The following is a 26,648-nucleotide window of genomic DNA, read 5'->3' as shown; positions in this document are numbered from 1 at the left end:
ATGTTGATTTTAGTCCCGTGAGACTTGTGTTGGACTTCTAACCTCCAGAACTGGAAGAAAATTAATTTTCATTTTTTTAAACAGCTAAGTTTGTGGCAATTGGTTGTTGCGGCAATTGGTAACCAGTGCAGACTTCACTGAACGGCTGACATGGCCACAGCTGGAACTGGTCTCTGGGTGAAGGATAACTCCTTTTAGGGCCTGGGATGGCTTCTTTTCTAAAGGAGATGGGCATGGGCCAGGGTTCATGAACACCCCCGAACAGTGAGATGAGTGGGAGTTGACACAGAAATAATGCATGGCACCAACTCCAGTGTGAGGCAGCTCTGCTTTCTGAAGAAACCAGGCCTTGAAGAGGCATGGAGAATCCTTCTGGTGAAGACAGGGTAGAATGAAAAAGTTGGAAAAAGATGGTTTTTACACCGTAGTTAACTTAAGAATTATGGACTTTGAACTTAAACACACAATGGCAAGAAATATTGATTTTTAGACTTTAATTCCTTTGAACTTTAATGTCTTTGGACTTCAACATGAAAGTGGATTTAGACTTTGATTTTTAATTCCTCCTTGGAAATTTGATATTTGGTGGGGTTTACATTAAAATTCAAAGCATCTCTACATTGCTGGCATTTCATTATTGGTGTGTCTCTATTCATTTGTGTCTTTATGATGCTGTTTAATCTTATTGCACACAAGGACTCCCAGGTTATAAAGCCCCATGAAGATGGAAGAAAGGCTATCTTGACAAAATGCTTAGCTCCTGCTTCGGAGAGGTGAAATAGGCCTCTGGGTGGTCACAGAAAATAGGTTTAGGAAAAAAAAAAAAAAACAGGCTAGAAGATTTTAATGGGGAAAATGTTTCTCTGTTCCAATGTCTTCCCTCACGAAGGGTGCTTAATTAATGTTACACCCAAGTCTCTGTTTGAAATAGTAGCCTATACTTGTCTAAGATACCTTAAGTAATGCCTCTGCCTGGCCTCTATCAGCAATAGAGATAATATTTAGCAACATTTATACTTTGTCTAATCAAACTGCTCAGAACACATGCAGGGAATATATTCTTTTCTAGGGACAAAATGGAATAAATAAGAGAATGGAAGAAGTAGTTTAGCAGTGAGAAATTTCATCACATTTCTGCAAGATGCAAAACAAATGAAGGTACTTGGCAGGTAAAACATGAGGGGAAGCCAGCAGAGCCCCGGATATGCAGAGAAGGGACTCTGTCCTGATGACCAGATGAAGTAGCTGACTGTCCTGGTGGAACTGTAAGAAACACTCATGCTGAGGGAAGGCAGGCGTGTTGTGTGCGGAAATGGGAAGGGAGGCTACCGAAGCGTGACCGATTGAAGAAAACAATGGCCTGCCCTCTCATTCTCCACTCCTGCTGAGGTTAAGAGAACATCCAGCTGCCAGAAAATTACTGACTCCTCCTTCCAGGCCACACAAATAAACAAAACAAGCAACTCAAAAGAACATTTTCCAAAGAGGTTGACTGCACAGAGGGAGAACTAAAAAGCCACCATGGAGATCTGAGCATTAGAGAAAAATCTTCCTTATTTGGATACTTCAAGGTCTCCCCATCACACAGCTTACTCCTACCTGCTCAACCGGAGCCACGCTCACCATTAACAAGCTTCACCAATGTACACTCTCTATTTCTCTTGTATTATAAAAATGAGGAGAGAACTGAGGGTTTCTACACTTTAAAAGTAAGCCTGCAAAAACAATAAGACTTCTATAAAGACAAATACAATAAAATAACACCAGAGAAAAGTGAGATCATGATAGAGATAAAAACAAACTTTAGTTCTAAAGTAAGTTCTCCTTAGAAATATTCAAGAATAGTTTATATTTATAAAACAAGAACAGGTTATTAAAAATAGCTCAGAGTTCTTAGACTTAAAATGATGATGATGATGATGATGATGATGATGATGATATCTCCCTAGATTCTTGCCCCCCCAAGCTCTCATAGATAAGTTGACAAATATGTTGGATACTGAAAAAATCTCTCAGAATTTATGATAAAAGGGCAAAAGACTCCAAATTATGTAAGAAAATGTCAGAGAGAGAAAAAATATACAAGTGTTCGAAATTTGACAAATAATAACTCCAGAAAGAGAAGACAGCAAAAATGAAGAAATTTTTAACAAGATAATAAGACAATTTTGGGACATTGACGGTCATGACTCTTTAAATTGGAAGTGTCTGATACCAATGACTTTTTTGAAAAAAGGCACAGACCTAGATATATCATCACAGACTTTTATAGTATCAAGATTAAAGTTAAATTTTAGAAAATATTCATTAGAAAAATAGACATGTATGAAGATTTAATATATTTTCAAAATTTCACCTTCTAAGCACCTTTTTTAGAAACTTATAAGAAAGTAAACCCTGAGAGAGGAAGACATGGAATCCAGGAGAGAGAAGTTCCAACCCAGGATAGTCGGGCAGCAGATCTAGAGATCAGTCATCCAAATCTGTCCCAAACATACAGAATTCCGGTAATGAGAATCTTTGGACTTGATGACAATTGAAATCATGGACAAAGTTGAGTTGATGGGCATCATAGTTGATGGAGGATCCATTCAGAGATAATGTAGAAATGTACTCCTTTGACAAGCATTACATTGGACCCACGAGGGAAAATGTGATTATAGGGACACATATGGATCTGCTTTTCTCCCATAATGCAAAGGCTGATCTCTGGCTTTTAAGTTCTTGAATCAAACCATAGAAAACCTTGGAAGATTGACTATGGTTACAGAATAAATGGCAAGTACAGTCAACCTTGACAATGTAAAAGTCAAGTACAATGACAGGGGTTATGAATGTGAAGGGTGAAAATATAGGAGCACTAATATCCTTATCCTACAAAATTAGTGATAAGAAATAATGTCTATGTTAGATAGAAAAAATGAAGGCTTAACTTTAAAGTTATTAATTAAATTTGCAAAGGGACCAAGGATAATGATTCCACCATTATAATAAGAAAAAGAAGATATGAATGATGAAAATGAAAAAAAAAATCCTTCTCCATCATAATAGAAAGTCAGTATGAAAAGCCTATAATAATTGATTTATATAGAGTAAAATAATTAAAGACATGGAATAGCCATGAGAAAAGTAAAAACCAAAGGAAAACAAAGCAAAAGTTAAGGCTGAATGCTTATAAGGGATCTGGGAGTGCAGATAAGGCAGGGAACTGAGTGTTTTCACTATAAACATATTTATATTATTTTTTTGACCATATATATTTATTACTTTGGCTGAAAAAAATTGAAAGAAGACAATGCATTTAATTATCACCCTTGCTGTTTTCAATCCATAAAAATTGCTTTAAGAAAATGCATTAAGAAATCAGGACAATAGGGACCTATTTATTTTCAACACAGCAACACTATTAAACCCTCATGGTTCTGTATTTATTTGCATTGCTTTATCTCTTTGACCAGCAAATGTATTTGCACACCTCTGGGAAAAAGAAAATGACAGTCTGGATTTAAGCCTGTATTAGTTTCCTAGAGCTGCCATAACAAAGCACCATAGACTGCATGATGTAAACCAGAGAAACTTTATTGTCCCTCAGTTCTGGAGGTTACAAGTCCAAGATCAAGGTATCCTAACTTAACTAATTACATCGGAGTCACATTTTGTAGGACCGTGGCTTAGCACTTCAACCTATGAATTTTTGGGGAACATAATTCAACTTACAACAGAGCCCTTTGGAGACTAGGCATTAAGTCAACTGACCTAATACTATTAAGTAAAACAGTTAAACTGAGGTCTGTCTCCTTAAATAAAAGGAAAGACTATTTGGCTCTGTGGCTCATACGCTCTGCTCTTAGAGAAGTAGAACCCTTAACGACATTTGCTTTCAACTGAAATAAAACTTATTTATTAAGTTTTATGGTTCAATAAAACCTGCTTTATTATGATTTGTAAAGCACTCTGAAATCTTTAGTTGGGCATTTCAGAATTTAGGTTGATTATTTCCATATTTACAGAGAGAAAAATTGTATTAGTCAAGCCCAAAGGACATGCAGCATTTCTAATCAAAGTTTATTTGCTTTGGAACATTTCAAGTAATGGCTAGCATATAATGGCTTCAAGTGGATTTTAATAAAATTCTGATCATCATCTCACAGTAATTATTGCATAGGAAGAAAATTATTTATTGCAAGGCCTGACGGGTGGTATCTATTCTGCTGTGAATAGATACCGCAGTGCAAATAGGCAGCTGTTTTTTTTTTTTTCAGCATGCATGTTTGCATTGAATGTAAATGTATATAAATACTTGAATTGTAACATTTTATTATCGTTCAAACAGTTTGCCAAGGAATACTCAGTAAATAAGTTAAAGCTCTGCAAGATCATTTCTTTCTTTTAGTCTTTTATTGCTTATAATTTGACACTTCAGATTCTTCTGGATATAGAACCTAGATCTAATCAAAAATCTGCTTGATTTTTAAAATATCACTAAAATGCTTCTTTTGAATATTTGTTTACAAAATATTGTAGTCCATAAATATCTAGAGAGGAATTTAAAGCCTATTATCCCCTGTAATTTTTTCAGCACATTTGTTTCCACGCGCTTGCTAATACGCAGGAAGGAGAATGCAGCAGAGAACCTTCTGGGTCCCAGTGGGGCTCCTGTAATGTCCTGAGTCCTTACTCCTTGCTGAACTGTGTATTAGTTCTACAAAAAGTTGCAAAAGAGGTAGTATTTCTTACTTTCAAATCACTGCTTTATTTAACTTATGCACGAATCTCTAAACTAATTCCCAAAAGGATTTGGGGCGGGGGTGGCTTGTGATAACAGAAGTGAAGGGGACTCTTTACTCTCACGCTGCACTCCACCCTCCAGCCCCACTGACACCCTTGCTGCTCATCTAGTTTAGACTCCAAATGTGGGCATGTTGGTCCGGAACCTCCCTTTTAATATTTAGCTGCCAGAAATGCATAGGTGTGACAATTCAGAACAGGGCCCCATCCATCACCATGGGCGCTAGTGTCAGCATCAACGGGATTGTGCCAGAGGTCAACTAACTCCAGCCCTGCACAGGGAGAGATCCAAGGCTTAGCACACACCTGACCCCACAAAAATTCAAAAACATTTGAGAAATGGTCTTTGTTTTCCTCGAAAGGAGCAGAATAAGAGTCACACGTACTTCGTCTGTGTGTCAAGTATTAGCATCTTTCCTACAGCCAAAACTTCCAGGAAAGGAAATTCCTTGACATTCTGAAGAGGTTATCTACCTTTGATGTTTCCCAATGAGGTTCGTATGAAAATTTTTGGTGCTGCCCAAGTGCCTTTTAATAGGTGACACCCAGTATCAGTCAGAAGCAGCTAAAGTAAGAGAGCAGACAACTGTCAGTTCATTGGTGGTGGCTCAAACACCCGAAGACCCCAAGCCTGCTGCAGCGGATGATGCCATGGGACAGAGGCAGTGCTGCCACTGCCTTTCGGGTTTCAGCTACAATCATCTCATTTTTTTTACACTTGGCTGTTTCCTTGGCAATGAGATTAGCCACAACATAGTTCTGTGTTGGAGCAAATCAAAATTTTAGTAAAATCCAATTCTTTTCAAATTGTAAAATGGACACACAGGGAAATGGCAGAAGGTCCACCTTTCAGTCCTGTTGGCCTCACGCACCCATTGGCAAGGTCTTAATGCACAGAAGGACCATGATATTTTCCTTCACTTGCATTAAGTCCTCTCTTGCAGGTCTTTCCAATTTAAACACAATCCAGGAAAAGAAGGACGGGTGTTCATAACCATAATGGCAGGGTGCGTTTTCAGTCATTTAACTCATCCCAAACTATCCTACACACCATAATATGTGCAGAGTAAGCATTTTACCTTCCTTGACCTATATCATCCCATGTTTAGTGTAAAACATGACTTTAATAACATTGCAACCCTTAACAACTATTTTTTTCCAAAAAGATAAGTCTTCACTTAGAGAATAAAGAAACAATTGGGGTCTTGTTCTAATTTAGCTAACTGGGTGAAAGAGACATGACAATGATCTTCAAGGGAGTAAATTTAAGAACATATGTCAACGTTAGGAGTCTAGAACCAAGATTGAACAAATATTTATAGCTCTAGCTTGAGTAATGTACTCCTTAAATAAACAAATTCACATATAGCTCATCAGCATAGATTCAAGGAAATTTTAGAGCCAAGTCAGAAGGTCAGTGGAATCCTGGATAATTAAAAGGTCCATTTTTGAGAGCCACCCTTGCAATCCACTGGCCAAATGCTTGATTGAATGGGGTACTTTGATGAACTCAGAACCAAATACCACCTAGAAGAGCAATGTGTATAATCAAGAAGGGTAATCTGAAATCCCATATTGAGGACACTAATGTTGTTAGCACTGCAACAAGTAAACCTGCATATTTAAAAAGTGAGGGATGATAGCAAATGGTTAATGTTTTCTGTGTCCATACGTGTTGCAAGAAAGGTATGTGTTAACTGTGTTACATGTTCTTATCCATTTATCCTGATGGCTCTCAAAGGTGGTTGCTACGATTATCTCTATTTTATAATCTCAAAAGTTCTATGTTTATGGAAAAGCTTTCTCTCATGTTCACTATAGAAAAGTTCCTGAACATGTAATACCATATAAACGTGGGACTTCACAGGCATAAATATTTTACTCAAGCAATTAAGTATGATAAGCTCACTGTTATCAACCACAATATAAACCAGAATATACACCTTATTGGTGTATATTCAGATACTTTGTCCTTTTATCATTATTAATGCCCTTCTAATGATGGTCTGTGGGCATTATAAGATGCTGAACTACTTCTAAATCAAATGACAAAGACTGAAATATGGTGACAGAATTTTAGTGAGGGATATGCTTATTGGATTCTAATAATTTAATTCAATCAATACATGTGTGTAACATTTAATATGCTCTTAGTCACTTGTTTTGTCATTTGCTAACACAGACTGGAGCTGCCCGGGCTGACAGCCCTCAGAGAGGCCTGGACCACATTACTTGGCAGCACATTTGCTACCATGCTGGAGAACAGAAAACTCATCTTGAGAGTCAGTCGTGCTGTTAATAAGGATTCTAACCTGTGACCAGCTCCCGGATCTCCAGGTCGGTGGTCTTGCGGAGTAGCCTCACCAGCGCTGGGATGCCGCCGCAGTTCTTCAGAGCAATTTTGTTGTCATCGTTGGCCTTCCCATACACCAAGTTTCTTAAGGCTCCACAGGCACTACGGTGGACTTCTGTCATCCGATGGTCCAACAGGTCCACCAGGAGCTGGATGCCTCCTTGTCTCCTTATCTGAAAGAGCAAAGGACGCACCTTGTGCCTTAGAGAGGAGGCTTTCAGCACTTGTATCAAAACAGTTTTTTCACGTGGAGTAGTTGTGACAGTTAATTGCACTGAACTGAATTAAAGCACAGAAACAAAAAACAAATATGTGCTCTAGTTAGATTTTATTACATTTATTTGCGTTAATATCCTACTAGTAAAAATTCAAATGCATTTCCTTTCAAGCTAAGGAATTTCAGAAAAGTGATTTTAACTTTCTTATGGGTGTCTCAGACACATCTCTCTATGAGAATATGCCACATACTCATGGCATGAAACAGATGGAGAACCAAGAAAGTGCTTCTCGCTCCTGAGACTTATTGCATTTAACCACTGTCTTCAAGGACTTCAGAATTGATATACAAAATGTTAAAATTATGCTTAATAGGGAAATGTTCTGAATATTTCAAAGGAACCAGAAGCTAAATGAGAAACCAACAGAATTAGTACAAGGATTGTCATCTGACAGGACCTGGAAAATAAAGTCATTCACTATGAGAACTTATCAGAACACTAAAACCTAGGTATGTTATGTTTAACTTAGGTACTTAATAGCAACAACAAAAGCAATTTTGCTGTTTTTCTTTTTTGTTTTACCCATTTGATTTTTCTGATAAGTGAATGAAAAAAACATTGCAATAGTTTTTAGATTGTATTATCCTTGCTATTTTTTAGTTTTTACACCAAGTTAAAAACATAAAGTAAACAAATTGGCTACTTAACATACAGACTATTTTGTGGACTTTTCATTAGCAAAGCTGTATTTGAATATTTCTGTATTTATATGAAAAAAATAACATGATTCAGCCAGTCATTGCATTTATTTCTCCTTTAACTTCATCATCCCTCAGGGATTAAAGAACTATAATTTGGCACAAAGGAATAAACTTTTGCACCTTTCCTACTTAGTTTTCTTATTACAGAAAACTCATTCATCCTACAGATGTGCCAGAGCACCTGGCTCAACCCCCCAACTCTTTGGAAGGTGCCCAAATTCCACTTTCTCTATGAGGTTACGCCAAGCACACTGTTTAAAATTGCAATCTGAACCATACCCCTCCCCAGTCCAGCAGTCTTGTTTTACTTAATGTGTTACAAAATTCTTCATTTTCTAACTTCTTTTTATGGTTATTGTTATTATCTGTCTTCTGTTGGAAGTATGTTCTTGGAGGGCAAGTCTCTCTGCTTTATTCACTGATAAACTCAGCAGTCAGTCGGGTCTCTATTGAAAATCTTGCTGCGCAGCAATGAAGCCAGCTTGGATGTCACAAGGGCCTCAGAGTGTCCCTATGGGGACGGGAAGCTGACACTCCACAAACACTCCTCCGTGCACGCCAAACACGATGTCCATTGCCTTTAAGGGCACTCAGGAAAAGGCCACTCTTCTTTTCTTCTAACAAGGATTTCAAATGATTCTACAAATTCCTTTTCTAAAGGCATCCCTCAGATACACTCGACATGGCCAAAGAAGTCTAGCAGTGTCTGTTACCTGGCGTGAGTTTTGAGCAGTCCTTGTAGACAGGGAATGCAAAAATCACTAAGTACTGAGAATGAGAAAGAATGTCCCTAATGCAAGTACCCCCTGCTGTGCTCTAAACTGAACTCCATTTCCACATAAAATCCCATGGTTTAATCTAAGTTTCAAAGTGCTGATGTAATCAGGTTAGTAAGTACCTAAGTCATTCCCAGGTAACGTGCAGCTGAAAGAGCTCCCAATTTCTTTCCTTGAATTATCTAGACGCAAGTATCATGTGTGAGCGGAGTGGATGTCTTCTGCCAAGACCATGCTCTCAGGTTTAAGGGCTACCTTTACTTTCTCTCCCCCTTTGAGTATTGCATTATCTTCTGCAGTTTTGCACACAGTCTGTTTGAGCAGACACACTCTATTTGACAGTAGAAAATTTACTCTATTTGAAATTTCATGAAAATATGTGCAAGACCTCATTATCCTGAGTTATTTACATCAAAAACATATAGCATTACAACCTAAAATTAATATCCATATCAACAAAGGTGTACAGTGTATAAAATATTTAAAGACTTCTCTAGATGTCAGTGCTGACATGTTTTCTGTCTTCCACTTCTCCAGAGTCTGCTTCTTTTGGCTTCTTTCCAGCAGGCTGGGCAGCTGATCAAGGAAGAGTAGTCTGTCCATCCAGGCCTCAGTTACATTGCCTGTCTGGACTCTATCCACCACTGCCTTTGTTTCTGGTGCTTATTTCATAGCTAACTGAGCAGACAATTTGAACTTGTACTTAAACTTGGCTCATAGGAAATCTATAACTACTATGGCACCAAAGCAATTTAACATTAAAATGATCCTCATTTAAATCTAGAATGAAATGAAGACACGGTTATTATCCTAATTGTTTAACTTTGTTATGGATGTGTTAATAGAGTAAGGCAAAACCAAAATGAGGAGATAAATCTACTGGAAAAAAAAGCACACATTTATTAAAACCTACTGAAAATCTTTCAGAACTGATAATGAAAGAATTCAATAAAATACAAAATAAAAAAATGAGAAGCTTCCTTATGAATATGCATTAATTCATAGTTAAATACTAAAAATAATCAGAATTTTAATAGAAAAGTATTTCATTTAAAATAGCAACATGGTACATAAAATACTAAGGAAATAAACATAATAAAAATTGAGTAGTTTCTGTATGAAGATAGTTGAATAAAGTTATTGAGATATATAAAATGTAGAGGTATACCATGTTCCTGTATGAGAAAATGCAATATTGTAAAGATTTTTGTTGTCCCCTGATTAATTTAACAACTGAAGCAGTCCCAATTAAAAATCTGACATATTTTAAAGTTGTTCTTGAACATAATGACTCTAGAGTTCATAAAGAAGAATAAACATGGGAAAAATCACAGAAAAAAAGAAGTATGGAAGATTGAATATACCCTAAAGCACCAATAAATAGAATAATATGACTATAGTCCCAAGAATCAACACACAACAATAAAGAAAACAAAAAAACAAGAAAAGATCCAGATCTCTACAAGACTTCAGGATATAGTCATGAAGCTGTGGGGATTCATTACTTATAATTGGTGAAAACAGGCACACTATTTGAGGGGGAAAAACACTGGATAGCTTCACAATCACACAAAATAAATTCTACATGGATTAGGAATTAAAATGTGAACCAAAACAAGAAAGTTCTAGGGGTATGAATAAATGAATATTTACACATTACAGGGATAGAAAGGTTTAACGTTGATAACAAAGCCAGGGGTCATAATGAAAAAGAGTGATATACACACACATTAGAAACAAATGTAAGTAGTGTGTGAAAAACTGGGAAAGTTATTGGCAGTGAACTTGATAGACAGGAAGCTTATATCCTTACTTTAGAGATGATGAAACTGAGACATGGAGAGATTATATGACTGGCAATGTCACACAGCAGCAGGCGGCAGAGTCAAGACTCAAACCCGTGCTCAGTGTCTGTGCTCGGAACCCCTACATCACAGTGTCTCATGTTGTAGGTATTTATCCCTAACTGTCCATAGCATGGTTTGCATTTTTAGACATATGTGAGTGGTATCATGTTGCATATATTTTTTCTCATCTGCTTTTATCACACAGCATTACATTTGTGATATTTATCCAAGTCAATAGCTATAGCACTTGGCATTCACTTTTATTACAGGAAATATTCCTTTTTAGGAGCATACCACAATTTCTTCTTCCAGTCTCAGGTTAATAGATGCTTGGATATTTTCAATAATCAGCTTACACAAGCAATAGTGCCATGTACGTTTGTGTGCACCGTGATAGAGTTTCATAGGATAGACACTTAGAATTGGTGGGGTTTATATTTTGCATATATTCAACTACATGGTGTGTCCCAAAAGCTTGTACTAATTTACTACCACAGGGAGAGAGTAAGAGTTTCCTTGACCATACTTGGCATTGTTGACTTCTTTTAGATTAGTTTTATTTTGCATTTTCCTTGTTACTAGTGAGGTTGAGTCCTTGAATACACTCTGTACCCAAGAGATACAGAATCTCTTTCAATAAAATTAAAGTCTTTTACTGAGCAATAAACAAAACCAGTCATAAATATAAAGAAACACCTCCTTGCTTATGAATGAAAAAAAGTGGATACTGAACTTTATACACAGTTCCAAAACAATTTTAATCAGAATTCAAAATAGATTTATTTTAAACAAGACAAAATGATTCTAACTTTCATTTGAAATCTTAAGAAAGCAATAAAAATGAAGAATTCTTTGATGAAGAGAAATACAAGGAGGGAATTATTGCATTTCATATATAAGTATTACATACATCCTTAGTAATTAAAACACTGTCATAGTGATGCAAAAGTCAAATGACTCAGTAGGAGAAAATGGATAACAAGAAGTAAATCCTACTGCATTTAGAACTTAATGTGATAAAAAGAAGAACTACCAACTTATGCTGAAAGATTGAATTACAGGAAAAGCTTGTAAGGAAATTGGCTATATATCATGTACATTCCTAGAATTTAATAACTAAATACAACTTCTGGCCAAGATGGAGCCATAAGTAGACATGTTGCATCTCCTTTCACAATTAAGAAGGAATACGCCTACCTCAAAACTATAAAAAAACAACCAGAAACTCCATAAAATGGAACTGAAGGGAAGTCCAACAAAGAAATAAAGAAGAAATACTAATCCAGACAGGTAGAAGGGGTGGAGCTGGGGTGGCGAGGATGCAGTGTGGTTGCGGCAGAGGTGGCGGTGGTGCAGTGGCTGGGGCTGGCTGGTGAAAAGTGCAGTCAGACATTATAAAAGTTGAGGGGGTGGGGGCTGAGGGAAACCTGGGGAATGATCCCAGCCCCAACCCAGACCATGTAGCTCATGGATCCTGGGCCAGCGGAAAATAAAGCCACATTACTCTGTCTGTGAAAACTAGTGGGAGTTGGAACCATTGAAAAATCTTCCCATCTCTTAGCAGAATCTGCTTGTTTAGTAGAAAAGGAGCGAGTGCTGAGCAAGCAGCATTGTTCTCTCAGACTCTCCCCTATATACAGCACCACAGTGTGGTGAAACAGGTTGCCCCTCACTGATGAATACCTAAGTCTCTGCCCCTTATAATGCAACAGGTGAGACAGCTCTACCTAAGACACAGAGGCAAACACAGAAGGCTGTCAAGTTGAGGAGACAAAGAAGTATGGCCCAAAGGAAGAAACAGATCAAGGTTCCAGTGGGAGAACTGAGCAACACGGTTCCAGTGGGAGAACTGAGCAATGAGGAGATAGTCTACCTAACAGATGTACAGTTCAAAACACTGGTGATAATGATGCTCACAGGCTTGACAGACAAGATGAAGTATGGCAAATGCATAAGGGAAGAAATTAAGGCTATGCTAAAGTGAAACAAAGGAAAATCCACATGAAACCAGTGGTGAAGGGAAGGAAACCAGCGATCAAATAAATGATTTGGAACATAAGGAAGAAAAAAACAATCAACCAGTACAGTAGAAGGAAGCAAGACTTGAAAAAAACAAAACAAAACAAAACAAAAAAACAAGGAGAGGCTTAGGGACCTCTGGGAAAACTTTAAATGTACTAACATCTGCATCATCGGGGTGCCAGGAGAAGAGGAAGAGCAAGGAATTGAAAGTTTATGTGAAAATATAATGAAGGAAAACGTCCCTAATCTAGTGAATGAAATAGACATACAAGTCCAGGAAGCACAGAGAGTTCCAAACAAGCTAGACCCAAAGAGGACCACACCAAGACACATCATAATTAAAATGGCAAAGGTTCAAGATAAAGAGAGAAACTTAAAAGCAGCAAGAAAAAAGCACAGAGTTACCTACAAAGGAGTGCCTATAAGACTATCAGCTGACTTCTCAAAAGAAACTTTGCAGGCAAGGAGGGACTGGCAAGAAGTATTCAAAGTGATAAAAAGCAAGGACCTACAACCAAGTCTACTCTATCCAGCAAAGCTATCATTTAGAATGGAAGGGCAGATGAAGTGCTTCCCAGACAAGGTAAAGCTAAGAGTTAATCATCACCAAGCCCTTATTATATGAAATCTTAAAGGTACTTATTTAAGAAAAAGAAGACCAAAACTATGAACACTAAAATGACCACAAACTCACAACTATCAAAAACAGAATCTAAAAAATAAAAACAAAAGACAAACTAAGCAAACAACCAGAAGAGGAACAGAATCATAGGTATGGGGATCACCTAGAGGGTTATTAGCTGGGAGGGTGAAGGGGGAGAAAAGGGGAAATGGTGCAGGGATTAAGAATCATAATTGGTAGGTTCAAAATAGACAGGGGGATGTTAAGAATAGTACAGGAAAAAGTGAAGCCAAAGAATTTATAAGCATGACCCATGGACATGAACTAAGGGGGGTGAGGTTGCTGGAGGGAAAAGGGTACTGGGCAAAGGGGAGCAAATGGAAAATAAATTGGGACAACTGTAATAGCATAAGCAATAAAATATATTTTTCAAAAAGAACTAAAAATGCCAACTAAAGGCAAAAGTAACTGAAGTGGATATCTATATGATTTCAAGAATGAAGAAGGAGTCCTGTACACAAACAAGAATGAAAACAACTTAATTCTAAACATAATAATGTATAAAGATACAAGGTATTGTTCCAGCTTTTAATATCCTGGTTATACTGATTTTAGAAGCTTAAATATAAGTTTATTAATATTTACACCCTCAAAGGTATCACACTGACACACTGAAGTTAGGATACATCTTCATCTAACCCAGGGTTTGGATTTTCACTTCCTTTTCTGTCTCTCTTTTGCCCCCTCCAGCGCACAGGCACAACGAGGCCAGCATAAAACTGAATAGTTTTATATGGAAAATTTAATAAATCAAGATATAAGATCAACTGAAAACAAATGCTCTTCCAATTCTGGTCTTACTATTTTAAATAATGAAGCAGCCATCTCTTTTGAATATTAATGCTTTCTTTCAGATTAACTATTACTAATCTAATAATCTTGTATCTCTTCATTGGGAAAATATATAATCTAACATATTTGTGGGTGGCAAAGCTAAATTCATATATTGTTCAGCAGCTCATGAGAACTTTAGATGAGCACAGATATATTTTGGAAACACAGCCTTTTAAGGTATACAGATAATCATTTGAAAATTATTGTAACAGCTCAGAATGAGTATAAGAAGCCTACAAATGTTATCCCAAAGCTTTTACTTTTGTATGGATTGGACAGTCCCTTATTTGACCAATGAGGGCGTAGTCTGCTGAGGTGCTGGGTTCAGAGGTGAGTGAAAGGATTGAGCCCCTCTAGTGTGGAGAAGTCAGAAACTAAGTAAAGAAACCAGCAAAGAAATGACCAATAGAGGCCATTTTAATAGTGAAAAACGGAGGCAACTTCAATTAGCAATTTTCTGGTGATAATTTGGTATTCTTCTTAAAGAGGATTTGCTAAGTTGCACAAGCTGAAGCTTCTCAACCTGCCCCCCTCGCCGTAAGAACCATGAAGACCAACAGCAGGAAAGAAGGGAGGGTGAGGGCTGTGTTGTAGGGGGTTGGCCAGGGCAGCAGGGTCAGAGGACATTTAAACAGAGACCAAATGCTGTAACAAGGCGATAGAAGGTCCTGAGGAAGCAGTGGGGAGGAGGGATGAGATGAGAGCAAACAGGAGGCAGTGCTGGGCTGGATCTGGGGGCTTCTAGCCGCTGTCAGGGCAACGGGTTCACTCTGAGGAATATGGAAACAAGACCTGACCTTACACACTTGTTTAAAGACTACTGAATATGCCACGTGGGAAACAGCCTGTAAGGACCCAGAGGTCAAAGCAGGGACACCAGATACAGGCCACTGAGATTACGCAGGCACCAGGAACCTGGTAGCTTCAGATCTAGTTGATGGAGTCTAAGTGTTCAGAAATGGTCAAATTCTATGTTTGTTGACTGAAAGAAAGGAATCACACATGACTAAGATTTTTGGCCTTTCATTTGTAACAAGTGTGTTGATAATCATCACAATAGCAGTTTTTGGTTGACTGACAGAAAGCAAACCGTTTATAAAAGACCGCCCCTTACTTAAATGTCTATTTCAGTGCAATTATGAAAGCACACATTAAAAAAAAATTACTCCTTTGTTATTGCAAAATGGAAAATAACATGTTTTTAAAATATAAAATTATGCCGAATAGATAGCAAAATAGAGTTGTTTTGTATCTTACATAGCCTATGATTATAAGAACTAATGAGTATTAAAGTAAAAGGACATATGATAGATATGTATAGAAAGCTTTCCTATGCATTTCTTTTTAATTTAAATACCTCATTTAAAAATTTTTAAACTATATCAAGTAAAATTGCTATTATACCTATAAAAATTGTGCAGAATAGAAAATCTGCTTACGTGTTTTCTTATTATGCCTGTTTTTTTCTCTTATTGTTTTCTATTTTAGGTTATGAAGTCTCTGAAGTGTTCTAAAGATACAGAATGCTCATACATTCTTTTGCTGTAATAAAGGCCAAGAGCCAATATTTACTTGACTAAACAGGGGTTGAAAAATATTTTCATTTTTGTTTACTTCAACTGATATTTATTAAGCATTGTTCTGTGTTCCTTGAGGATCTCGTGGACTAATAAAGGAGAAACACAAACAAAGTTCTATGAAGCCCACAGGAAAGTCCTGAAACCAACCTCCTTGGAAGTGGAGTGGGTAATTATTTCTGGGAAAAAATAAGAGATACACTGATTTTAAGAAGTTTGAAAACTGGTGAACCACACACATGATTAAATTCCAAAATGTTTGGGCACAGTAGGTCCATGCTTTTATAATGGGGTATGCGTGGTAGGGTTGAGGGGGAAAAGTGGGTATCAGTGGATTAAATGATGTCCCATTATCTTGGCCTTTAAATCTACCTGAAGATAGGGGCATCATCATCATCATCATCATCATCATCATCATCATCATCATCAGACTTGGACAATTTGTGGAGTACAATATAAAATTTGTGACATTTTAAAGCAAAAGCACAGAATGTTGAAAAAGGTATCCTTGTAGGAGGCTTCTTTGGCCAATGGCCCCCAATTCCTGCTGCTCACGTGGATGATGGTTTTGCAGAGAGCTCAGCAATGGGACATCAGACACTGTGAAAGGCTTGTGGAGAGGCCTGGCAGAGGCAGGATGCAGGGAGTGCTGTAGGAGGCCAGGAAAAGATCGAATTGGGGCTGGCACTGAAAACCATGCAAAGAAGGGACTACTTGAGGTGTTAGGGCATGGAGACCCACGCTTTCTGAGCAGAGGAATGGCACGGGAAGATGTAGCAGTGAGGCAAGAGAATTAATTTGAGTGACTACCAAAGAAGTCATTATGGGTCTTACAGAAGTATATCGTAGCTATGAAACATTCTCAACCCATGTGGGAATTTATGAATAGTACAATATGCACATGGGGTTTCCCACATCTCTCAACCACTTGTTTAAATTAACTCTTATTTTCTTATTCTGATAGCTCTGTGCTCTGAGTACCAGCGAAGTGACTGGAACAGCCCAGCTTGTGATTCCCAGTTAGATGTGTCCACAGAATCAGAGGGCAGGGTGTAGGACATCCCAGAGACTGAGCAAAAGGGAAAGCCAAGAGTTCCTTCACTCAGGTTACCCGGGGCGCCCCAGATGTCTGGCAGACTCAGCCACTGTGACCAGCTCTTTAGAGAACCCACAAACTGGAACATGTCAGCCTTGTTCTCTCACATGTTTATCTTGAACACAAAGAAAGCTGTTACCAGGGATTTATCTGCAACACAGCATCTTGCAAAATGAGTTATTCTATGATATTGCTCAACTGATTAATCTTATTCACTCTTCATTTTGTCCATCAGCCCTAGCAGAACATTTATATGACACCTGGAACTTGATATAATAAGAACACAAACTTGCTGGATGCATCCGTGACCTCTGAGATATTAAAAATTATGTTCTAAGAAATCCCATCAAGTGCAATGCAGTGCATCCTAAATCGTGTATCATCTCAATGGAGAAGAAACTTTATTCTGGACTTGATCAATTCGCTCAGAGATTCTGAGGACATAACAACTCTCCTAGTAATTTTAGTAAGCTGCTGGTACCAGATCACACATGTCTATAATGTTATATATATATGAGTGTCACAATATATTAATATATAAGAAATATATAAGAAATATTAATAAAAATATTAAAAATAAGAAGTAGTTCAGAAAAGTTTCTTCCCCCTCCCTCCACCAAAATGAGATTCATTCTGTTCCTCAGATTGAATTTTATTGCAATTTAAATTTTATAGTATTAATATTTTTCTTATAACCCATCACTTCAGGGTTCAATGGACCTGCCCTGTAGGTATTCTACCTTCCAATATATAAAACAACCATAGAGACTGAGAAGAATATTTCTTTAAGTTAATAACTTCCGTTCAAAGTTCTTGAGTCCTGGAGTGCAACAGATTGAATGGATGGAACTCCAATTATAAATCATGAAATGCTCTGATTTTACTCTGCTGTCAGAAGTTCGCTTACAACATAGTTTATTAATAAACTATCTTAAAATATCTTCAACGTATAAAATTCTGGCTAAAAAAAAATCCAGTTTTCTTATTTTCTGTCTTATTTATCGATTTTCTAATTATGCCTTTAAAAAAATACTTGATACAAAAATATCCTGGTTTGCATTTTTAATTCTTTAAAAATTTTTAAGTAAGTTATTGTGTTTATTGCATAGTTTTTTTTACAGATTAGAAGAAAGCAATGATTGTACTTTCAGTTTTTAGTAGCTGGTGAATGCAGAGGACTATTAATGAAGCAGGGATTTAGGGGAGAATTTTGTTTTGTTTTTAAATCCTGCATACACTGTAGTCAGAATTGTTCTGTTTTCTTTTTTTCTCAAGCATACATAATCAGATCAAGTGGCTTTCGCTCCAAATCTTCAAATGATCCCCAACACCTTCAGAGGATCATTAACTTTGGCCTTCGGTCTTGGGTGACCTGTCCCTATCTTTTCCTTGTCTCTACCACTCATTGTTCTCTCTTTTACACACTTTAGGGTCAGTTCTTCTGGGCTTCTGTAAAGTCCTGAGCAATCAAACGTGTCATCTTGAATTCTTTTCCACCTCTCATGTGTCCACCCAACATGGCTAACCATCAAAAGTAGCATATCCACCCCATCTACTCCCCCTCCACTCTTGGTCCACCTCCCTTTCTCTAGATTTCCCCTTTGCTCCTGTTTAGTTAATAGTTAATAGTCATGTTGATTTTCTGTCCAACTTCCACCCAGAGGGAGGCAAGTGCTATGAAAGCAGGGATTTTGCCTGATTTATTCAATGTTGAGTTCCCAGCACCCAGAGGAATACCTGGCATGCAACAGGTGCTCCGAATTATTTTTTGATAGAATGCAGTCTTGACTATGAACTTTGAAATTTTGAACTCAAACCAATTTTTACAGATGACCTTCAGGAGAAACATCATATGCCAAGCAAATTAGTACTTAAGAGCAAAGAATTCTGGTGCCTAAGAAGAAGTCTTAGAACCATAGAGTATTATAAAACTATGAACATAATGACATTGGCCCAGCAAACATTATGCACATATTATAAATGTTTTCCTTATAGCTTTCTCTCTTCATTTCATGGAGGCTAACTTTTCCCACACGGAAGAGTCAACACCATGTACAAAAGTGCTCCTGCAGCACGCACACCTGCATCTTGTTTATAGGAGCCAATGCTGAATATATTAGCTAATTATAGATATGCAGATATCTTGTTTTCCTTAATGCAAAAAAATATATTTAGAAGCATGGGAGTTAGTATAGTACCTAGGCTCATGGTTGACTGACTACCCAATTTCCATTAGGTGAACTGGGCTAAATGGTAAAGAGACAAATAAAAGTCAGAACAATAAGGAGAATTATTTATAATTCAAAATCTTCATATTCTGCTGTTGCTATTCAGGCCTTAAAAATTTAAGATTAAAAATCTAAATTGCAAAACAAATTATAATCTATTGGTTCATTTTTAGGATGCTTTTATAGAAAAATTAAATCTAGAGCCTTGAAGACTAGCAAAATGGGGAAAATGTTAGCTTTGGAAACTCTGAGACATGCAAAAAATCGTGACATATTTATTCATAAAGATATCATGCTTACAGCGGTGAGGAAATGAGGAAGCTGAATGACAAAATCAAGGAAATTATAAGTAGCTTCGAAATTTCCAAGAGGGGATTTTTATAACTATAGTTGGCAGTTGCCCGACATATGATCAATGAACTTGCTTTTGAGGCCATGTGGTCCTCAAGATGGAACAAACTGATGTGATAAAGCCAACATAGTTGAGGAAAAAAGTGCTCTATTAGTGGGACAAGTCCAGAACCTGATCTTCAGGCAGACAGTCACACAGAACAAGAAGTATGTGGCATCCTTCACTCAGAGGCGTGCTTCTCAGAGTTTCTAAGCACTGATAGAGAATTTGCCTTCCTCTAGTAGGTTATGTAGGCAGATTAATGTCACCATCCTACCCCAAGGATGCCCATGTCCTAATCTAAAAACCTGTAAACAGATATGATACATGGCATAGGAGAATTAGTGTTGCAAATGGAATTAAGGCTGCTAATTGAAATACCTTAAAATAAAGTTTATTCTGAGTTATCTTAGTGGCGTTTAGATCTAGTAGCCAAGAAGCAGATCATCTCCTGCCTCAACCACCAGCTTATTCTCTGGCTTCTGGCTGACGTGCCCCTACATACCTGACCACACTGAAGGCTGGTTGGACTTAGACAATCTCATTTCAATATCTGCTCTACATAAAAGAGTGCCAAGGGCAGGGCATTACTCTTTGCCCATTTTCTTAAATCAATATCTAGCCATTGGATACTGCCCATAAATCAGTGTTACATGATTCTCTTTTCAGATAACTTCCATGAGGAAAGACAGAAGTCTTTCTAATGTCCAAGCTGCACACTGGACAGTGGACCCTGCCTATACAAGTAATGAATGACTCATTACAATAGTATCTTTTCAAATGATCATTCAAAAGAGTACAACCTGGCCAACTGTGAAGATGTGCTCTGGCATTCTGGTTTTTGTCCTGTTTATATTAGCTTTCTTATAAACTAAACTGGAGGATGGCAGTCTTCCAAAAGTGTTCCTTGTCCATCATTTTAGTGCTCTTGTCTGCAAGCCCTGTTGCTGCTGGCCTTGTTCTCACAAGGAACCATAAGTTGGGCCTATGATTTCTCTACAGAACAGGATGGAATATCAGAGGAAATAAAGTCGGGCAAGCCAGATTCTGAGACATGTTGTTCATGCATCCAGTGGACACATCTGGAATAACTGAACTTAGAAAGTTCTTGAGCAAATCCCTGCACTTAAAGAATTTTGAGGTAGTTCCTTTCTTCTGTCAGTGTTTCCTGACATTCTCCAGGCTCTAACACAGGAATTTTTGGCCTCAAATTTCCTTCAGGGATGCAAGCAATCTCTGCTAGTGTCCAGTTATAAGCCACTGATGGCCTTTCAAAAAGTAAATATCTAATAATGGAGTATGGCAGTCAGCACTAAGGTTGTCTCTCTGCTGCTCCTAGTGGCTTTTTCCATTAACTCTAGGCTTGTTGGGTATTTGTCACTGGGTAAAACAGCTGGTGGATCTTAGGTACCCAAGAGTATATTACTCAATACCCTTTCTCCCACCCACCGAAGACCTTCAGAGCTTTTTGTTGTTTGAAACAACCCTCAAAAGTGACTGTCCTTCTTTCTATATCATTTTCCATTTTCTTTTCTTTTTTTCTAATGGAACTTAATATTTCCAAATATGATATATGATTTCCATAGGACCCAGGGAGTTCTACCAAGTGTTATGTTTCTTATTCATCTCAGGGTGGTATCAGGGAAATATTTTTCATCAGTTGAGAAATACTCCTGATTCTTCAAATTGTCCTTATTGAGTCACCACTTATCTTTGGAAGTTACAAGCCAACCTCACCCTGTCATGGGTCATGCTAGTTCCAATTCTGTCAGCTTGCTCTTTTGCAAGTCCAATAATCATTAATTATCAAAGTTAGATAGCAGACTATCTTATCATTAGTAAATTTATTCCCTCACAGGAGTTTTGACCACAGGAAGGGAATTAACATATTCTTGTTTACGAAATATTGAAATAGATTGTATGGTCTCTCAGGTAAAGAAAAACATAGATTGATTTTTCTCAAAAATTGGGATTGAAATAAAAGGCATTCTCCCGATCAAGACTGCCCTGAAGTCCTTGGGTCCTATTGAGCTTCTTTATTAGCTTGAACTATATTGAATACTGTCAAAGCCACAGGGCAAATAACTCTATTCAGACCCTGATAATCTATAAAGTAACCTAGAAAAGATGACGACTTTTGAATAAGAGGGTGTTGTAAGCCAGGGACCATTGCCAATTCAGATATTGCTAGTCGTCGTCGGCAGCCGTCCGTCTCGAGAGACAATGGTGTAGCTTCTTAAGAGTCTATCTGCATCGCCGAGAATGGCTGTGCAGTCCGACTCGGGAGTGACACGGTATCTGTCTCCTCCCGTGTTGAATCGACATCTTGTGATGACGCTGGAGTGTCCTCTCCAGTGAAGCTGAAGCTACAGATCCTGGGCAGGGTGATATGGAGGGTCTGCTGTTGCCCATGCAGCAGACCCCCCCTCTCTTCGCAGCTGAAGGGTCCAAGGGAAAGACGGAGTCAATACAGCTTGGCTTCAGGTGCGCCGCAGGAGTTGCCTGTGTTGACTACAACGTCAAACCGCCTTAGGGACTCCGGCTCCGGATTTTCTGTCGGGGTTTACCCCCTTAGCCTTTCCCCTGAAGAGGTATGCTGCAAGGCAGCAGAGGTTTTTTGGAGTCAGAGTTTTCCTTCTCTGATGTGCCCTGACTGGAAGATCGAACCAGCGACACTTAGCTCGCAGGCCGATGCTCAATCCACTGAGCCAAACCAGCCAGGGCGAGATATTGCTAGTAGCTCCCCAGTAAATCTGTGTTGTAGTTCTTAGAATTTTGGATTTTTGCTAGCCAAGGGGCTCTCAGTTTACACAATCCCAAAGGGCTTATGAGAGCATTTTTACCATGCTTGTTCTGCTCATGTGTTATGGGAGCATGCATTCACCATGGTCTCTGTACATTTGTCATGTCTGGGCCAATGGGTAAAAAATATTATCTTTTGGTTTTGAACAGCTACCTTTCTATTCTCTCTCCAAACAACCTCTAATTCTTTAGTACAACAGCCAGGTAAAATTACATCAATTAAGCCCAGAAATACAATTTCTCAGACTCTTGCCAATCAAACAAGCCTCAGTAGTATAAACTCTCATTTTTGAAGGTTTAAAAAAGTAACCAGCCCTCCCCACATGCAGTGTGTTACCTGGCTGCTCTTCTTGACCTGTATCACATAGGATTCCTCCCACCTCTCTCTGCTCCTTCCACCACTATATGAGTTGAATCAAAATCTTTTTCCAAGATCATCATGCCTCATCTCTTTCTGAGCATCAATCAAGGTCTTTTTCAAATCAGTGAAGTTAAGCATAAATACTTGAAATTTTCTAGAACCTTATATGGGAAGGAAAAACATCAATTCTGAATTTTTTAAAATCCAAGGTATTTAAGTGTTTCTTTTCAATGGATAAGGACTTACATGATAGGCTGAAAAGTTCCCCTTTCCCAGGGATGTTGGACATATGGTATCCAAATCCCTGAAACTTGGAAATATACTACTTTATACAGCAAAAAGGATTTAGCTGCTCTGATTAGATTAAGGAATTTGAGGTGCAAGATTATTTTGGATTATTTGGGTTGGGCCCAATGTAAGCCCAAGAGTCCTTATAAAAGGGAAGCTGGAGGATTAGAGTCAGAGAAAGAAGATATGATGATAGAAGAAGTTGGAACGATGAACTTGGAAGATGGAGAAAAGACCCACGAGCCAAGGAATGTGGTCATACTCTAGAAATTAGAAAAGGCCAGGAAACAAATTCTCCTCTAGAGCACAGCCCTGCTGACACCTGGACTTTAGCCTAGTGAAACCAATTTCAGATTTCTGACCTCCAGAAGTGTAAAATAAACTTGTGTTCTATTAAGCCACTAAGTTGGTAGTAACTTCTTACAGCAGCAAGAGGAAACTAATATAATCTGTATTCAGTATCCTTTGACCCTTTTCCATTTCTTTCTTTAATGACCACACAGACCTTTCTAGTCTAGTCTGTCATAGACTACCCTGCCCTATTTTTTCCCAGCCTCTCCATGGCCTGTGATTTATTCCTCATTTTCTCACGGCTGTTTGTGCCAGCTTAACCAGAGAGTCCGCAGACTCTTTTCTGAAAAGACAGGCAGGTGTGCCCTAACTTCCTCTGGGACATCTTCAATTAATTATAAAATGAAGTAATATGGGGGCGTTAGCTCAGAGTCAAAAGACATTTGGTCCAATTTGATTTTGGGCAGATCACAGGTCAGTCCATGTTAGCTTCTGCTCTTGATATTGCTATTATTCGGAGGCAAGAATGGGGTTGGAAGGGGTATAGATAATTCTACTCTTTGGGTTAAGCACTACACACCAGGGTTTTTACCCAGGCCAGAGGAGCGTAGCCATGGATTAGAGGCAAAAACATTAGACTGCAGAGTTAACTACCTATGATTGATTCTTATTCTACATAAGCCCTGATATCACTATTATTCATTGTAAACTACCAATGTTTGGATTATTCGGTCTCAGTACCCCTGATAATAATTTTTTTTACCAGCATCTTTGCTTATATTAATTGGAAAAATTGTCTAGTTCTTTTGCCCTCCAATTTCTTGATTCATGTCCATGGACTCTTGACCTGTTTAATAATGACAGATAAAACTAAAGGAAGATAGATTACTCTTTGAAGGAGACATTCTAACAAAAGTTCAGCCACCACATCTCTGCCCACCTGTCTACAACACAGACACTGGCAAGCCAAGTTCAGCTTCCATGTTTTTTATGTGCCAGATTTTGTTTCTTTGTTTCTGCGTGCTTGGTAAGAGCTAATGAAAGCAACCATTTCTCTTTGGATTATAGTTTCTATGCAATATAATAATATAAATCTCCCAGAATCAAGGGGATAAATGAACAGTTTCCAACAAAACAGTTCATTTCCTTTACAGATATGAAGTTATATGTTCTCATACCAAGAATCATCTGGTCATTAAGAAGGCATTAAAGAATCATTTCCATTCTTTTTAGTTTCCATATGTTTGCCCCCAAACCACCTTCAAACAGAGTCTGGAGTCCGTGTACCAGTCCCACTTTGATAACTACATGATTAATAACAACAGTGCTGTGCATTTCCATGAGACTGAGAGACTGGGAGTGAAGGACAGCCACCACATACTAGGGATAAGACATATTCTTCTTCTCTGTATAGCCAGTTTCTCTAAATTAAAGTGGATGCCAAGGGTTCTGAGCTTCAGTGATGCAACCGCTGCACTCAGGCATATATGGGGATGCCAAACAAGATTTGGGGGCTAGGTCCCAAAAATTTGTTTGTAGGAAGAACTGTGTGAAGGGAAAGGCCAGCATTTAGATTCAGTAGCCAAGCCTTCATGGTTAGGAGGAAGGATAATTCTGGGTAGAACATGGTTTTTATCTCTTGAATCAACTGGTCTCCCTTGAAGTCTTAAATGGACCATTCAAAATGTGGAGGCTATAAGTAAAATAGGTGGTATCTGCTTTATCTTCTGGATTTCCTCGGTGTATATGAAAAGCAGAAACATTAAATTAGGAGTGGTATAGGGGCACTTTCACCGGTTTTCACATTTTTTAGGCTCTGAAAGATCTATCGCAGGAGTGGTAAGCATGATAGTTGATGTAAGATAATGGTACCCATTAGAACGGGAAATAGTGCCTGGCAAAGGTGGCAGAGTTTGTTGAAATACAGTGGTGGAGAATGTCAGATGTGACATTGTTTGTGTCTTTAAGATCTAAGAGAAAAACAGAAGGGTGACATTTGTGAGAGAATCATTTTATTCCTGGTATGCTTCTCCATGTCCTGTGCAGACTGTAAAAATCTATATAAAACATCAAAATCCAGTGTATTTGCAGTGTAAAAAAATAGGGGACAGCTGGGAAGATAATCCTCTTTTTCCCTAGTGGACCAGGAAAGAAATAAATTGGCTAAAAAGCTATAGGTGGTGGCAATAGAAAGGACAGTAGTTACAGTAGGATTAAATGAAGGGAGTGTCAGGAAGTTGCTGAGGTCTGAGGATTTTCTTTGGGATTTATGGGTATGCAGATAGGAGCTTCCATTCCCCACATCTTTCTATTTTCCAACCTCCTACACTCTGTTTCCAAACTTCATCTGCAGTGTCCTTTTATTCAGTCCACACACGAGTCTGAAGGCTTTCCCACCCCTCCCGAGACAGCAGATTCCACCATTGAGGTTTGTAGCATGAATGGTCTTCCTTCCCACCCCACAGCCCACAGGGCAGTAGTACAGGGGACATGAGTTCCCAGCATTCCAACTGGAACACTCTTTGCTGTTCCCCACTGATACAAAGAAACTGACTATTATAGTATTATTCACCCACAGCTACTGTTTTTTTTACTGCTACACTTCAGGGATGCTTTGGTTTAATGAGGCTTTTGCGAGCTGTCTTGGGGAACCTGGCCTCTTTCATATACCACTGTTTTCAGGGAAAATACATTTCTCAGTTATAAGATTCTTTCTTTCAAAAAATCTTTGGAAATTGAAGACAGCCTGTATAGATCTAAAGGAAATGCAAAAATCACTTCACATGTAAAATTAATACAAATAAAAGTCAATGAATACTCAATGTTCTACTTTTTATTCAAGAGGTAAATTAATTAAGAAGCATTGTAAATGCAGAAGAGCAATTTGAATTTTGAAGAGCTCTTAACAAAATAGATTTTTTTTTCTTTCCTTTATATTAAAGGTTTGGTTAAAAAGTACACTGGAGCTACCAAACAAGAATAGTCATCTTATAATGATCACCTACAGCTTCATGTGAAACATTTAAAAACCATTTGCAATGATGAAGTGCACCTTATAGGGAAGAGATGTGTCAAAACATTTATAAGACAGTTTTGGAAAAGAGACACTTTTTCCAATAAGAATCTGACTTTGAATGACAGAACTATAGCTGAGCTAGTATCTATATACATTTATATTAGTCAATTGAGACTCTAGTTAAAATCAGGAAGGCTCTAGTCCTCCATGGTATCTGGTTCCAGCCATGCTAAACGTTTCCAAGATGGTGCACGAACACGCAGAGAGCATGGTCATTAACACACCTGCAAGACTCATCAGGTTGAGGAAGTTTGAAA

General features: G+C 38.1%; 1 protein-coding gene across 4 annotated transcripts in view; it reads right to left on the bottom strand.

Moving 5' to 3' along the window:
- CTNND2 (catenin delta 2) overlaps positions 1–26,648 on the bottom strand; it is an 821,463-nt gene that overhangs the window by 200,389 nt on the left and 594,426 nt on the right. For all 4 annotated transcript variants that reach the window (XM_090276223.1, XM_090276225.1, XM_090276224.1 and 1 more), the window contains one exon: positions 7,101–7,314. In XM_090276223.1, coding sequence (XP_090132349.1) covers positions 7,101–7,314 — 214 coding nt within the window. The remainder of the gene's footprint in view (positions 1–7,100; positions 7,315–26,648) is intronic.

The sequence above is a fragment of the Furipterus horrens genome, unplaced genomic scaffold (assembly GCF_987537825.1).
Source record: "Furipterus horrens unplaced genomic scaffold, mFurHor1.1.pri manual_scaffold_5, whole genome shotgun sequence".
NCBI lineage: Eukaryota > Metazoa > Chordata > Mammalia > Chiroptera > Furipteridae > Furipterus > Furipterus horrens.
The sequence above is the reverse complement of the archived record's forward strand: the minus strand, read 5'-3'. Positions and strand labels throughout refer to the sequence as shown.